General features: G+C 42.3%; 2 protein-coding genes and 2 non-coding genes across 4 annotated transcripts; 3 read left to right on the forward strand and 1 right to left on the reverse strand.

Moving 5' to 3' along the window:
• Positions 1–11: 11 nt before the first annotated feature.
• LOC119915293 (pentatricopeptide repeat domain-containing protein 3, mitochondrial-like) lies at positions 12–3,039 on the reverse strand (the record flags this gene model as incomplete). The annotated part of the gene is made up of 6 exons (XM_038734838.1): positions 2,795–3,039; positions 2,228–2,280; positions 1,308–1,347; positions 1,066–1,111; positions 874–942; positions 12–193 (listed from the first exon to the last, which is right to left on the reverse strand). Coding segments are annotated over exons 1-6 (518 nt in total), but the record flags the coding sequence as incomplete, so codon positions are not given.
• Positions 3,040–3,117: 78 nt separating this feature from the next.
• On the forward strand, positions 3,118–12,363 carry LOC119915295 (DNA-directed RNA polymerase I subunit RPA1-like). The gene is made up of 21 exons (XM_038734839.1): positions 3,118–3,303; positions 3,839–3,947; positions 4,113–4,208; positions 4,366–4,515; positions 4,804–4,914; positions 5,094–5,179; positions 5,588–5,676; positions 5,934–6,014; positions 6,642–6,759; positions 6,937–7,078; positions 7,176–7,337; positions 7,417–7,539; positions 7,642–7,869; positions 7,986–8,093; positions 8,218–8,364; positions 8,731–8,922; positions 9,137–9,286; positions 9,465–9,648; positions 9,839–9,921; positions 11,919–12,085; positions 12,222–12,363. Exons 1-20 carry the CDS (start codon positions 3,227–3,229, stop codon positions 12,021–12,023), a joined length of 2,541 nt encoding a protein of 846 aa, XP_038590767.1. The 5' UTR covers positions 3,118–3,226; the 3' UTR covers positions 12,024–12,085; positions 12,222–12,363.
• LOC119915296 lies at positions 11,408–11,544 on the forward strand. Its single transcript, XR_005446930.1, has one exon. It is a non-coding gene; the product is annotated as a small nucleolar RNA SNORA5 (small nucleolar RNA).
• A 1,607-nt stretch (positions 12,364–13,970) lies between the features above and the next one.
• Positions 13,971–14,107, forward strand: LOC119915297. Its single transcript, XR_005446931.1, has one exon. It is a non-coding gene; the product is annotated as a small nucleolar RNA SNORA5 (small nucleolar RNA).
• The last annotated feature ends 208 nt before the right edge of the window (positions 14,108–14,315 follow it).

A 14,315-nucleotide genomic window follows, 5' to 3' on the forward strand; every position in this document is an offset into this window, starting at 1 on the left:
TTCATTTCTACCCCTCCTGCACCTGTGATAATATAGTCTCCAGTTGGCTCTGCGTATTCCCACAACAGTATGTGTGTGTGTTTCTTACTGGTATATGTGGTTCTGCAAAGTCTTTGGTGAAGAACTTGGGATTGCTGTTGACAAAGTATTTGGCTGCAGACATGCCAGACTCCTGAGAGAGAGAGTACAGCTTCTGCAGAGAGAGGGAACAACGACACATCAGCTAGAAAATGTATCACCCATAGATCCCACAGTAGAGAGTGCACTACTAGAGTTTACTTTGATCATGGATACAAACAGAACTCTTTCATTATGTCTACATTATTCACTCCTGTCCAAACCCAGTCCCACAAAAATGCTCCGTCCCGTCCTAACACTCAGAACAGAGTACAAAAAATTAATCCTGTTCTGTCCCATATCGTTAGATTTTTTTTTAATTATCAGAAAATTCCATTTATTCATATTAAAACTGAAAAAATGATCTATGATTCCTGTACCCCCCTGTGTCGTCCCAGTGATATTGACTAGCATCACGTGAGAATCCCACAGGATACCAGTAAAAATGTCAGCCTATAGTTCACATCAGTGCTGCTTTATGTTTACATAACTACATCTTAATATCCTCTCAATGTGGGTGCTTTCATAAATACATAGTGGGTGTGAAAAACAATCTTATAAACGTAAAATAGTATTCACCAAAACTAACTTGGCTACTTAAAAATAAATTTGAGATGTATGTAACCTTTCAAACTATCATTATAAAGTGACAACTGCATTATAAAAGGAGAGATGACAGTAGAAAAGTGAATAGTGAAAAATGAGCTAGCTGAGTAACTTTATGTCAGTGTAAAGGTTAGCATGTTTTAGACGCACAAACTCAGCAGAGGTCCTGGGAGAGAGGTAAGGATCATCCTGGAACTGGTAGGGATATGCTGTAGGATCCTGGAGGAGAGAAGAAAATAAAATAAATAAAAAAGGGGGTTCACACAGACAGACAGATAAACAAGCAAACGCACATACTGAAAGATCCACACTAGCATCAGAAAGACGTGGAGGAGCGCTCACCCTGCTGACAGTTGAAGCCAGAGCCTCCAGCACGGCCTCTTTGCTCCTGTTCATAAGAAGTGACATTAGTTCACTGTCTTGTTGATGCTTCAATACTCGGATGACATGATTTAAAACTGGGTAGTCGATTTAAACAAGCTTTATGTAAATGAGGTTTCTCTGAGCTGCACAATAAGGTATGCAGCGTGGCCTGCACTGTAGGAATCTTCGAGACTTGATACAACTGTGATTTGGAGACATACCATGTTTTCTTCCTGGGGATGACAATAGTCTCTGTCGATTCTGCAAAGACAGAGAGGAAAGGGAATGATTTTAATGTCTCTCACATATTTCAATCACTTTTAAATAACACGTCGCCTCCAATGGAACAGGGAGAATATTTTAAAAATTTAAATGCTCCAATAAATCGAAATATTTAAAAGATCAGTCTGTTTTTTTTTAAACAACCCCACATGAAGATAGAAACCAACAAGAAGTTTGACCATTTCTCAATACTTTCCAACTTTCAAACCCTGTTCCTGGCTTTCATCCCCAGACCATTGCTTCCCGCTAAAGATGTCTTATTAAAAGAACACGAGAAGCGTTATTACTGGGCTGCTAACATTTGCCATACTCCCCGCTGGCTCTACAAGGGCTGAGGGGCAGATGTACAGACTTGGTACACACACACAAGTCCTTATCATGCAGCCTTCTACAGAAGCTTATTACAAAATGTCAGTCTTATGCCTTGGAAAACTGAGTGGGAAGCAGATTTAAATTCCAGCTATTTAAAAAAATTACAGAGCCTGGGGAAAGGGGTGATAATCTGAGTTTAAACACAGAATTAAAGTTTTTTTTTAAAAAATGTTTTCTCTGAGATTAAAGTCATATTAATGAGAAAGAAAATCAGATGTGCTTGTTACAGGCTCTGTATATTAAAAGTAGGGTATGCAGATGTTAATAAAACAAAATAACATATTGGCTGCTTTCACCAGCCAGTATTATGAGATACTTCCTTCTCTTTAGGGTGTTTTTGTACCCTGTAAAGCACATCAAATTGCCCTGATGTCTGAATTATGCTATACAAATAAAGTTGTCTTCAAAGAAAAAAAAAGCATAAAGAAGATAGATACACTTATACTGTCTGCACTGACAAGAGTGTTTAAGTCTTATTCCAAATTACCTTTATTAGCTTCTGCAACTTGTTGTCGCAGGGCTGCAGTCCAACCAAAACCCCTGGGAAAAACAGAAATCTGATCAACTAAAAAGAAGGTGTAACGTTACATTTAGCAAAACACAGTTCAGTCCTCTGGTAGGCTGTGTTATTCGTATCTCCCCGTGTTGCACATACCGCATCTATTAAACCTGCTGATGGAGGACGTGGCCAAGACAACATCATGACAAACATTATTGAACAGTGACAGAGGTTAAAGGAGGATATACAGAGGGTGACTGACAGGCAGCATTAGTCCTGTTGTAGTTGTGTTTTTTCAACGGGGCAAGATAAACCGTATGAAAGCCTTGAGGCAAAATGTCGTTTACATGCCTGGCACTTACACACATCTGTTTAAATATCTAACAGTTTGCCAGAACTTACTACAGCGACGCAATTTGCCTTCATGAAGACACGACCTCCTGTCAAATGATGCTAGCTGCAGGTCTCACACTCGTGTAGCAACCAAAATTAAATGACAATAAAGCCGACTGGCAAATTTTCTAGTTTAAAACACAGCTATAAAACGTGCCTCACCTGTGACTCCATAACTGCTCGAAGTTATTAAGCAAAAACCGGCTGTTTCTCTGGATGTAATGCCCTACGTGCCAACCGGGCGCCGCCATGTTGTTACAGACTGAAGGCTTCTGGGAGGGAGAAACCATGTGAGCTCAGAAAAGGGGGAGAGAAAAATAATAACAATTTGTATTTTCCAGAAATACAACACTTCGTCCACGCTTAATATCGAGCCAGCTCCAATTTGAATATTGAACTAGTTATTTAAAAGGTAGAACACCCGCTGATTATGCAGGAAAGCCTAGTCACCTGTATTTGTGTCTCCCCTCTAACAGGAAGTTTAGTCTGACGGTCCCACGTGTGAAACAGGAGCAACTTTGCGTCGCATGTGCTTTAACTGTGCGCCATGAATTTACATGAGTAAACAGCTCAAAGTCTGGATAATTCTCCAAAATGTTGTTTGCAAAAGAAGTGCCATGGCGGCGCTTGGAGGGCATGTCGTTTGGCATGTATTCTGCCGAGGAGATAAGGTGAGAGACAGCGTGTTAGCTTTTGGCTTAAGCTAAACATGAGTTCAAAACAACATGCCTGATCGTGGCAGCATCCTGTAACATTATTTCCGGTACTCTTCTCGCAAATTACGCACATATTTAAGTAAAAGTTGCTGTTTCACGTGCATGATAGATATTATATATTTATTTTGTTGTGCAACAAACCTGATCCTCTGGCAGCCACTGTGAATGTCAATCAAGTAATGAAAATAACGTTAACTGTTAAGTTACCCTCTTTTTCAAGTCCATACCCAGTCCTTGTGTTGTTTATTCTCATGATACTAATATGGGAAATGTCTTTTATATAGGAATAGAAGTCATTTTAACTGATTCAACTGTGGCTCGCTTGTCCTTGAGGATCAGGTTGAACCCTGGCTTGATCCCGTATGGACCTATCAAGATTACACCATATGATAAAGCTACCAGTTAATCAATGTAGTAGTAAAATGACCAAAGAGTTGCGAAGAATCCAGTGTAATTGTATTAATGCACTCTTCTCATTTTCACTGTCCAGAAAGTTGAGCGTGAAGGCGATCACTAACTTCAGGTTCCTCGATGCTGTTGGGAATGTGGCCCCGAACAGCCTGTACGATCTGGCCCTGGGACCAGCAGACAGCAAAGAGGTACATCTCTACTGAAATCAAAATCCATGCAGTCTTTTTATTGTACAGTACTATAATGGCACTCATGTAACAACAGTCTGCTCCTGGCCTGTGGTTGTACCTCTGCACGTTTCAGCAAGTATATAAAATGACCTTTTTCCTGTGTTGCTTTATTGTTTTGACCAGGTGTGTTCGACCTGCTGTCAGGACTTCAACAACTGTCCAGGACACCTGGGACATGTAGACCTACCTTTACCTGTATACAACCCACTGTTCTTTGATGTAAGCATGTCCGCAAATACACACACGCACACGTGTTAATGCAGTACACACGTTTAAAGCTCACGTTATATGAATCAGTATCCAGTCAACTTGCTGTTATGAATATTTTTCTTTTAATCCTTTTCTCTCCTGTATCCTTCCCACTCGCCTTCGTCAGAAACTCTACCTGTTGATTCGTGGTTCCTGTCTGGCGTGTCAGATGTTAACGTGTCCTCGAGCTGCCATCCACCTGCTGCTGAACCAGCTGAAGTTAGTGGAGCATGGAGCCATGCAGGAGGTCTACCAAGTCGAACAAATTATCAACCAGGTGCGTTTAAACATGCTGTGGAAACGAATCGTGGCAGGACTAAAGCAGGCTCTATCCAAAAATAAATTATTTATCCGTTGATATCCTTGTGATGTTATTATTTGTGTGTGAGTGAATGTGTTTGGAGAGGTTTTTTCATTGTCAATGTCTAAGTTGTTGTCTTTCACCCGATTTAAGCTTGCTTTTCTAATTAATGTAGCTTCATGGTGTTTTGTAATCACCATAGACCAACCAGTTCTCTGTTTATACAGCATTTGGTCATTTGTGTGAACTGTGTGTGTGTGTTAGCACCTGGAGGAGAATCCCAAAGCCACTGGAGATGAGATTCAGCAGGTGCTTAAGACGTTTACAGACACGATACTCGGAGCCAGCACTGAAGGGTCAAAGAACACCAAACCGGTGAGTGTGCAAAGACATGCAGACACACGACACTCAAATCCAAACATACACATACCTAAAATCACCTTAGGACAGTTTAATATGATTTTAAAATATGGATATGCATTCAATTTGTCCGTTAGGGTGTGGAGGCACATTGCCTTAATTCTTTAAGTGTGTGTGTGTGTGTGTTTTTTCAGATTAAACATCTTGTTGAAAAAAAGAGCAGTCTGATAAATGACTTCTGGAAGACCCACATGAAAACTAGGAAGTGTCCTTACTGCGGGTAACTTTCATTCATTCATTTAATAGTGCTCTAAAATCCTTCATAAGTTTAACCATCTATTACCTTGTTATTATTACTCGTGTGGAGCCAGCCATACTTACAGAAGTATAAACTGTATATACAGTACTGTATGTGGTGAATGTGTTTTAAATATGTTGGTAGTGTACAAACCAGGGACTCATCTCCTATTGGCCACCATAAGTAAAACCATTCATTTGTTCGGCCTTGTCCACTCTGTGTTATGATTATAATGAATTAAACCGTACTAATGCAAATTGTTATTTACTGAAAAATCCCACCACAGGCTTAAAGATGTAGGTGGCATACTGATGCAGTGCCTCTTTGCTCAGTCATTAGTCAAATTCCTAATTGTCCATTTAACGCTGTGATTATGGTTTGTGTGTGTAGGAGTGGAAGGTCTACGGTGCGCCGTGAACACAACAGTAAGCTGATTGTCACAATGCCATCAGGAGTAAAGACCAGTGGTGATACTGATGGTAAGTAATATTTTAAAGTTAAATTAGATAATCTTTTGTACATATGCAGGTCATTATTGTGCCAACAGCTGTATGCAGGCTGGACAAGACTGAAAATAAAATCACTGTTAACATCTGAGGGATTTTTTTGTTGTCTGTGTTACCTTTTACTCTGCACCAACATGGCGCCCGTTGCACATTCTGGGCAAACCCTGCTTTTACATTATGTACACACAGTAAATAGATCTTATCTGGACTTTGTTTTTGTCTTCGTGCAGAGAATCTGATGGCTGGAAAGAGAGTCTACATGACGGCCAGTACTGCTAGAGAACACACCAACAAACTGTGGGAGAAAGAAGGTAGGCCAAAAAACAGTGATATCCCACCACCATATGCATAAAACTGGACTGTTGAAGGGCAACCACAAACAAAAAATGTCAAACACATGCAGGCAGTCTTGTCAGTGTGGCTGCTATGAAACGATGGTAGCTCTTCCCCATGTGGGTTTTTGTGGTGAAAGAGTCCTAAATTCCGTCAGTCACTGTCGTCTTTTCTAAATGGTAACACGTTTCTCCCATCCTAAATGACAATTAATATAAAACCATTACTGGCTAGTGTTTATCCATCTAAACCAACACATGATGGCCAAAATAACCATGTACATTAATCTGCATGGAATTATGCAGGACACTTCTTTGTTTTGAGTTTCACATTATATATCATGGGCCGCCCTGCTCTCTAAATTTCGGCATCAGTGGAAAAACCCATATGGGTCAACCACCACTTTAAATTATTAAAAGTGCAGTAGTAATGATGTTAATCACTGTATCTTTTTCTAGAAAGTAGAAATTAATATTTTTTGAGAATGCAAAATTGGCAGTGTAGTAAATAAAAGAAAAAAACTCATTCACATTTAGCTGTAAGAAGGAATAACCTTTTAAATATTATTCCACATCATATTTCATATCGCCCTTCTTTTCACCCAGGTTTCTTCTTGAAGTGTCTGTTCTCTGGGCTGGAGGAGGGGACGGCCACAAAGGAAGGAGAGAAGGCTTTCTATCCAGACCTCTTCTTCCTGGAGCTACTGGTGGTCCCACCTTGCAGGTACTGTGTGAACAGACACCCTCACATACTGTTCTTTGAACCACTGGAAGTTTAATATTACTCAAATATCAGTTGTGGCCTCCTCAGCAATAGCAAAACCTTAATACCAAATGTACTGATGTTAGCAGAGGTGGTGCAACCTTATTGCCTTGTCACACCCTTCCTCCTCCCTGTCAGGTATCGTCCCATCAATCGACTGGGTGACCAGATGTTTACAAACGGCCAGACAGTCAACATGCAGGCTGTCATGAAGGACTGTGTAATCATAAGGAAACTTCTGGCTCTCATAGCAGGGGAGAAAACTGCTCAGGAGGAAGAGGTAAGATGACGTGTGTGTGTTGAGTGCTGTGTGATATTTGCGGCAAATGGTGATTGTGAACAACACACGTCAGTCTGTCCTCTCTTGTCCTCCTCAGGCTCCTGAACAGGCGGACCAGTCGTTTCTGTCGGGGATCCCCGGACAGACATTAACAGATAAACTCTACAACATCTGGGTGCGACTACAGACCCACGTTAACATCGTCTTTGACAGTGACATGGACAAAATGATGACAGAGAAATACCCAGGAATCAGACAGGTGCAATGCAATAACCATCCCTTATTTTCATTTTGTCAAAGACATCCCAGTTGCCTAATTGTCCCCCCTCCCCTGCCAGATCTTGGAGAAGAAGGACGGATTGTTCCGGAAACACATGATGGGAAAACGAGTGGACTACGCTGCACGATCTGTCATCTGTCCAGACATGTACATAGGGACCAACGAGATAGGAATACCTATGGTTCGTATGACTGTGTTTCTCCCCCTTTAAAAAACGGGAAATAACATCAGTAATGATCACCAGAGCTCCAAGTTTGATCCAGAATCTTCCATGCTTGTGCAGGTGTTTGCCACCAAGCTGACCTACCCCCAGCCCGTGACTCCATGGAACGTCAAGGAGCTTCGTCAGGCCGTTCTCAATGGACCCAACGTCCACCCCGGTGCCTCCATGGTGATAAACGAAGACGGCAGGAGAACCATCCTATCACCTACCAACCTCGCCCAGAGAGAAGCTGTTGCCAAGCAACTGCTTACACCCAGTCCTGGTCCACAGAAGATGCCCATGAAGATCGTAAGTCAGATGTTATGCCCGGTCATTCCCAAAAACAAACCCTTATACGCTTTGCAGGATAAACTTTCATCGTCCGTGACACGGCCCCTCACTCTTCTCCCTTTTTGTCTACCCAGGTGAATCGTCACATCAAGAACGGAGACGTTTTGTTACTGAACAGACAGCCGACTCTGCACAGACCCTCCATACAGGCCCACTGCGCACGGATCTTACCAGGAGAGAAGGTACCATCTGATCGCTCCAGGCTAATTTGTTTTATTGTGATATATTATAGAAGCAGGCTGGGATTACGCCGTTGTGTTTCGACATAAGCACGTGATATTAAACTGCTTGCGCTTGACATCACAGGTACTGAGGCTCCACTATGCCAACTGCAAGGCGTACAATGCTGACTTTGATGGAGACGAAATGAACGCGCACTTCCCTCAAAGTGAGCTGAGCAGAGCAGAGGCCTACACGTTAGTCAGCACTGACCAGCAGTACCTCGTCCCCAAGGTGGACACACACACACACACACACACACACACACACACACACACGGTTGTGTTTCACATAGTTGTCTGAATAACCGTGCTGAGTAAAATGAGGAATTAAAATCAGGAGCGTAAGCTTAACTAGCCAAAAAACATGCGTGACACATTAATTAACATAAAAAAACATATTTCAAATTCTTTGCTACTGCGGCAAAACTAATCGCCCCCCCGGGGACAAATAAAGGTCTTGAATTGAATAAAACTCAAACTATCTAAATGTGCTGTTTTAAAAGAAAGTACATGCATAGTAACAAAGATGAGTCATTAAAGTGATGAATTCTTATAAACGCACACAGGTCAGAACTCAAGTTTCTCTCTCTATCCTTAGGACGGTAAACCTTTAGCAGGTCTGATCCAGGACCACATGGTGTCGGGTACGAGGATGACGATACGGGGCTGTTTCTTCAACAGAGTCCAGTACACAGAGTTGGTGTACAGAGGACTGACTGACAAACCGGGGAGAGTTAAACTGCTGCCGCCGGCCATACTCAAGCCACAGGAACTGTGGACAGGAAAGCAGGTAATGAACCGGTGACATTTTAGTCCGTGTTTCAGTAGATACTCAGGGAAAGCCGAAAGAACCAATTAAAGCAATGATAAGTCAGTTTAGCCCAAAAGTTGAAGTTAGAAGTTCACTGTGTTCAGCTTTTGTCTCTGTCAAGGAAAACATGGCTGTCCACAATGCACTCAAATTGAAGTTGTACTGTTGTGTTGTTCCTTGGCGTTTCCTGTAGGTGGTGTCGACACTCCTGCTGAATGTTATCCCACAGAAGGCCGTGCCTCTCAACCTGGTGGGCAAATCGAAAATCCCCAGCAAAGCGTGGATCCAAGTCCCACCACGGGCTGCTCCAGGATACAAACCTGACAGCATGTGTGACTCACAGGTACACACACACACACACACACACACACACACACACACACACACACACACACACACACACACACACACACACACACACACACACACACACAAGGTAGAAAGATTTCACTGTGTGTTTTTAATGTTTTTTTAATTGTATTTCTTAATCCCTCTTTCTTCTCTTTCTGTTTATATCCCAGGTGGTGATTCGTCAGGGGGAGCTGTTGGTGGGGGTTCTGGACAAAGCTCACTACGGCTCCTCAGCCTACGGTCTGGTCCACTGCTGCTATGAGCTGTACGGAGGGGAGACCAGTGGCAAACTGCTCAGCTGTCTGGCTCGACTCTTCACTGCTTACCTGCAGCTGTACAGAGGCTTTACTCTAGGTACAGTAAATAAATGGCCATGCTGAGCCATTTGTTCCTGACACAGGCGGCATCATTAGTCAGTCAGAGAAGGGGGGTTATGCTTAAACGCCTTTTATATATATATATATATATATATATATATATATATATATATATATATATATATATATATATATATAATTTTTTTATTTATTTATTTTTTTCCTAGGTGTGGAAGATATCCTGGTGAAACCGGGCGCCAACAGGCAGAGGAAGAAGATCATTGAAGAATCACTGAAGATTGGCACCAAAGTGAGTTAAAGCACCAGAACGTAGGTTCAAGAGCGTTAAAGAGGTGGTATTATGCTTTCTGGCTTTACCCCTCTCCTTTATTGAGTTATATATCTTTTTTGTGCATGTAACAGGTTTGCAAAGTGAAAAAGCCCAAACTCCAGCCCAAAGGGAGTTCCCATCTCCCACAGAAAGCTCTGCTCTGGCCTGAAAACAGCTCGTTTGTAGTCCAGCCCTTCACTTCCTTTACTTGTGACGATAAATGAAAACGCCTCATAAAGCTTTCCAAGCGGCTAGCGGGTTCAGGCACGCCCTCAAACCAAGCTAGTCTGAGCGGAGGCCCTTTTGATTTTAGTTAAGTCCCTTTTCCACTGCACAGTACCAGCTCGACTCGCCTTTGTTTGGTTTTCCATTGTAGAAATGTTGTACCTGCTTCCAGGTACTTTTTTTCGTATCACCTCACCTCTGTCGAAGTTCCAAGCAAGCTGAGAGATACTTAAATGTAACGTGAAAACACGACAGACTGCTGATTGGTCAGAGAGAATATTCACTATTCACTACATCATCATTGCTGCACCAGACAGAGGCCAGCAACAGAAAGTTTTATATATTAATAATATTATTATATAATAATATATTAATATGAATATTGTCGGAGTTGAGGAGCTCCACAAGTGGCTGTGGGGGAAGCCTGCGCCAACCCGCGGGAGGAGTGTGTGAGGCCGGCCTGCCGCCCGCTCACAGAGCCCTCTGCTCCCGCCGTCACACAGACCGCTGCAGCAACAACGGCAGAGGAAAACACAGCTGGAAGGTTTTCATACCGCTTATCTGTCGTTACATTCTGAGGAATGTTGAAACGTTTTAACTTAAAAAAGAGAAAGCTGTGTGGATCGCTGGTGTGTGTGTCTCTGGGTACTATCTGCAATGGAAAACAGAGCAGGGCCGAGTAGAGTCGAGTCTATTGATTTGCTCCATGGTAGCATTTTTCGGCAAGGCAGCATAGATCGTCAGAACACCGGCAACAGTTCAACGTTTAGTCCTGATGGTAAGATGTGGAACAATGATGTTGTGGACTTGTGAGTAACTTTTACCATCTGCTAGGTTACGGTCGCAGTCTGAAGCGGCTTTGATTTGGATCACACTACCTTGTTTCTTACGACCCGCCCTTCTCTGCTTCTGATTGGCTAGTAGTCCTTAACATGGGAACTGCGCATGTGCAACTCCCAACAAAGATTTTGTACAAGTAAGATGCATCACTCTGTAGCTCAAGAGCGGAGCGTACAACACACAGAGTTAAAAGAGGAGCAGCAGCAATGTGCAGTATGAGAAAAATATGGTGTTTTTTGAAAATTAAACCATGTAAACCTGTTCTGGTACAACCCCTAAATAAGATTTTGAACCTGAAAATGAGCATAATACCACCTCTTTAATGATGTAAAATCTAACATGAGCTACATTGAAGGCCCTGGATGCCACTTATCCACAGTAAATAAGGATTTAGAAAAATTGCAGCCTTGTCAAATTCAGTGCTTCCTCCTCAGTGGATGCCACTGGCCAAAATGGCTGCCACAGTGAAAGTGTAGTTCATGGGCCCCATGGTGCTCTAACATGGCCACTGGGGATAAATATGTACTACACACAAACAAACTTTGAGCTACAACCACTTCTGTAAACTGAATGTTTAACTGATGCAGTCCATTTGTTGCATTTGGTTCTTTATCTCTCTGTTCCAAGGTCATGGGGATGGCAGCATCCATTACCACTGCATCTTTATACTGCCGTGCCATTTGGGGGCGCCAGAGTTGGACTATTTCTAATTCTGTGTAATTCAACACATTGTGGCTTTACATGCAACCTTATACCTGCAATAACAGATTTCGCCTAAGGAAAATATTTGGCTCCATAGCTGCTAAATGCTCCGCTCTGTTCACCAGTTAGTCACTAACTGTGTCTGTCTGCACCTGCGGTCTAGTGCTGAGCAGGCAGTGTGCTGTGTTGTGTTTTTTTTTTTTTTTTAGACCACTTTTGCTGAAAACAGCAGCCTTCTGCGGCTAAAAATGAAACTGAGAGCACTGAGAGTGAATCGAAGCAGCAAAGTTGTGGGCCAGACAGCTAAACAATGAGCTAAAACTCTATAAAGCTCTGTAAAGCCGAGGGGAGCTGCAGACTCGGGTGATAACTTTCTGTAGGTTCATCACTGTCACATGTTATCATTTAATCAAAAGGTATCGATTGAGATGCTGAAATACATGAAATACTTCTTGGTGAAAGGAGTGGTGGTCTTATCTAGTAAACCCCCCCCCCCCCATTTTGTCTCTTAGGCCCTCCAGGCAGCCTTCAACCTTCCCTCCAATGTGGATCAAGCTGAGGCTCAGAGCCGCTGGCAGGACGCTCACCTCAACCCAGACCAGAGAGAGTTCAGCATGGCCGACCACAAGTTCAAAGAAGTGGCCAACCAAGTGAACAATGACATTAACAAGGTAACCTGCCACTACTGCTGTCTGTGAAGGTTCTCAGTAATTCAGGTGAAGGACTGTTAAAATCAAGGGCAACTGGACTAGGTTGAAGATTCAACCTTCTTCAGTTCAGTGGAGCTGAACTAGAACTTACTAGTTTTGGCACACATAATACCAGCATGGTGAAATGAATTAGAAACACATAGATTGTTTCCTCCACATCCTCTTTGTCAGGGAACCAAGAACATTTTTAGGAACTTTACCAGTGTTTAATTTAATTTCTGTAGATTAGTTCTGGGTTTAAAAATGTCATGCCAATGAAATTACAAAGAACAACACACTGTTGTTGTTGTGTCCTCGTTTCTTCAAATTTTGTTTAAATGCCACAATGTTGTTATGTAATTTGTCATTGACCCTATTTTACCAAATCTTCGCTGATGGGAACAGATATGCACAAAAGGAACTTTGAATGTTTTAGCCGCAAAGGGCTGTTATTGTCAGTTGCTTTCACATCCGTTTACTCCTGTACTGAGTCAGCTACAGAACAGCAGGCCTGCGGCTGGCAGCTGTTCTCAGGGTCCAAAATACATCTTTTTTTTTTTTTTTTTAAAGTGTATTTTGGGGCGTCCTGGTGGCCTAAAGACACTGACCATGCACTCGCAAGTCCCCTATTTGAGTCTGGCAGACTTTTGTTGTAAGGTAGAGAAGGAGGAGAAAAAGGAGTGCATGTTGCGCAGTTCTTAATAATAACAATGATGTTGACGGGGAAATATTGTGTGTTCGTAGGTGTGCATGCCAATTGGCCTCCACACCTCCTTCCCTGACAACAACCTCCAGCTGATGGTCCAATCAGGAGCCAAGGGATCTACTGTTAACACCATGCAGGTACCCCCACTCACTCACCTGTACTTTTTTTCTCACATTGTACTGTACTAATTTTGCATCCATCAACTTTAGGCCTTTAACCCACAGATACCCTGACCTGTCAGTGTATGTGTGCATTTCAGATTTCGTGTCTATTAGGTCAGATCGAGTTGGAGGGCCGTAGGCCTCCACTAATGCCTTCTGGGAAATCCTTGCCGTGCTTCCAGCCATATGACCCCGCACCTGGTGCCGGGGGCTTCGTTTCTGGAAGGTTCCTCACAGGCATCAAACCGCAGGTACATGAAGAGGGCTGTGTGTGTTTGTGATATGTAGCGGACTCGTTTTCAAAGTTGTATTTACAGTCCTGATGAAGACTGGGATGCCAAATTGCACACATGAAATAACTTTGTCCTTAATAACTACCCATTCTATGACTATAATTACTAGGCCTGCACGATTAATCACGATGTCGTCATGTGCGATTACATAACTGCAAAAAGTGTGCGATTTAATAAAACAGAAAAGCTGTGTGTGACACTCTTCCCTTAATTTTGTAATATTATACTGATACACTCATACTATTTCCTCTTCCAAGTTGTGGCTGGAGGCTGCAGTCAAAATTTTTTTGAATCCCAGAATAAAAATATAGAGCTGAAAATCTACATAATTGGGTCCCTTTAAACTGCAGCTATGCTAATGACAGAGCATGAGGACTAATCCACAGTCTGCTGTAAATAAGTATTTAGAAATTGCAGCCTTGTCAAATTCAGTGCTTCCTCCTCAGTGGATGCCACTGGCCAAAATGGCTGCCACAGTGAAGGTGTAGTTCATGGGCCCCATGGTGCTCTAACATGGCCACTGGGGATAAATATGTACTACACACAAACACTAAGCGGCACGAGCTGAACTAGTGAAATACTAAGCATTAGCATTATTATATGTAAATAATGTTAAATACATTAACATTTTCCCCTCAAATAAATCTAATTTAACTGAATTCAGAGCTAAATGTTGTAATACTTTAGACATTAATACAGATTATTGTCACTTCATAATGCATTTCTTTCATTGTCTTTGTGTAATCTTGTTGTGTTC

This window comes from Micropterus salmoides, unplaced genomic scaffold (assembly GCF_014851395.1).
Source record: "Micropterus salmoides isolate LMB-PRFRI ecotype aquatic unplaced genomic scaffold, ASM1485139v1 Ms_hic_scaffold_204, whole genome shotgun sequence".
NCBI lineage: Eukaryota > Metazoa > Chordata > Actinopteri > Centrarchiformes > Centrarchidae > Micropterus > Micropterus salmoides.

Coding starts and splice junctions, on each gene's coding strand:
- LOC119915295 (XM_038734839.1), top strand. CDS start 3,227: ATGTTGTTTGCAAAAGAAGTGCCATGGCGGCGCTTGGAGGGCATGTCG. Junction 6,760..6,936: donor CTGGTGGTCCCACCTTGCAG/GTACTGTGTGAA, acceptor CCTCCCTGTCAG/GTATCGTCCCATCAATCGAC. Junction 9,649..9,838: donor GTACAGAGGCTTTACTCTAG/GTACAGTAAATA, acceptor TTTTTTTCCTAG/GTGTGGAAGATATCCTGGTG.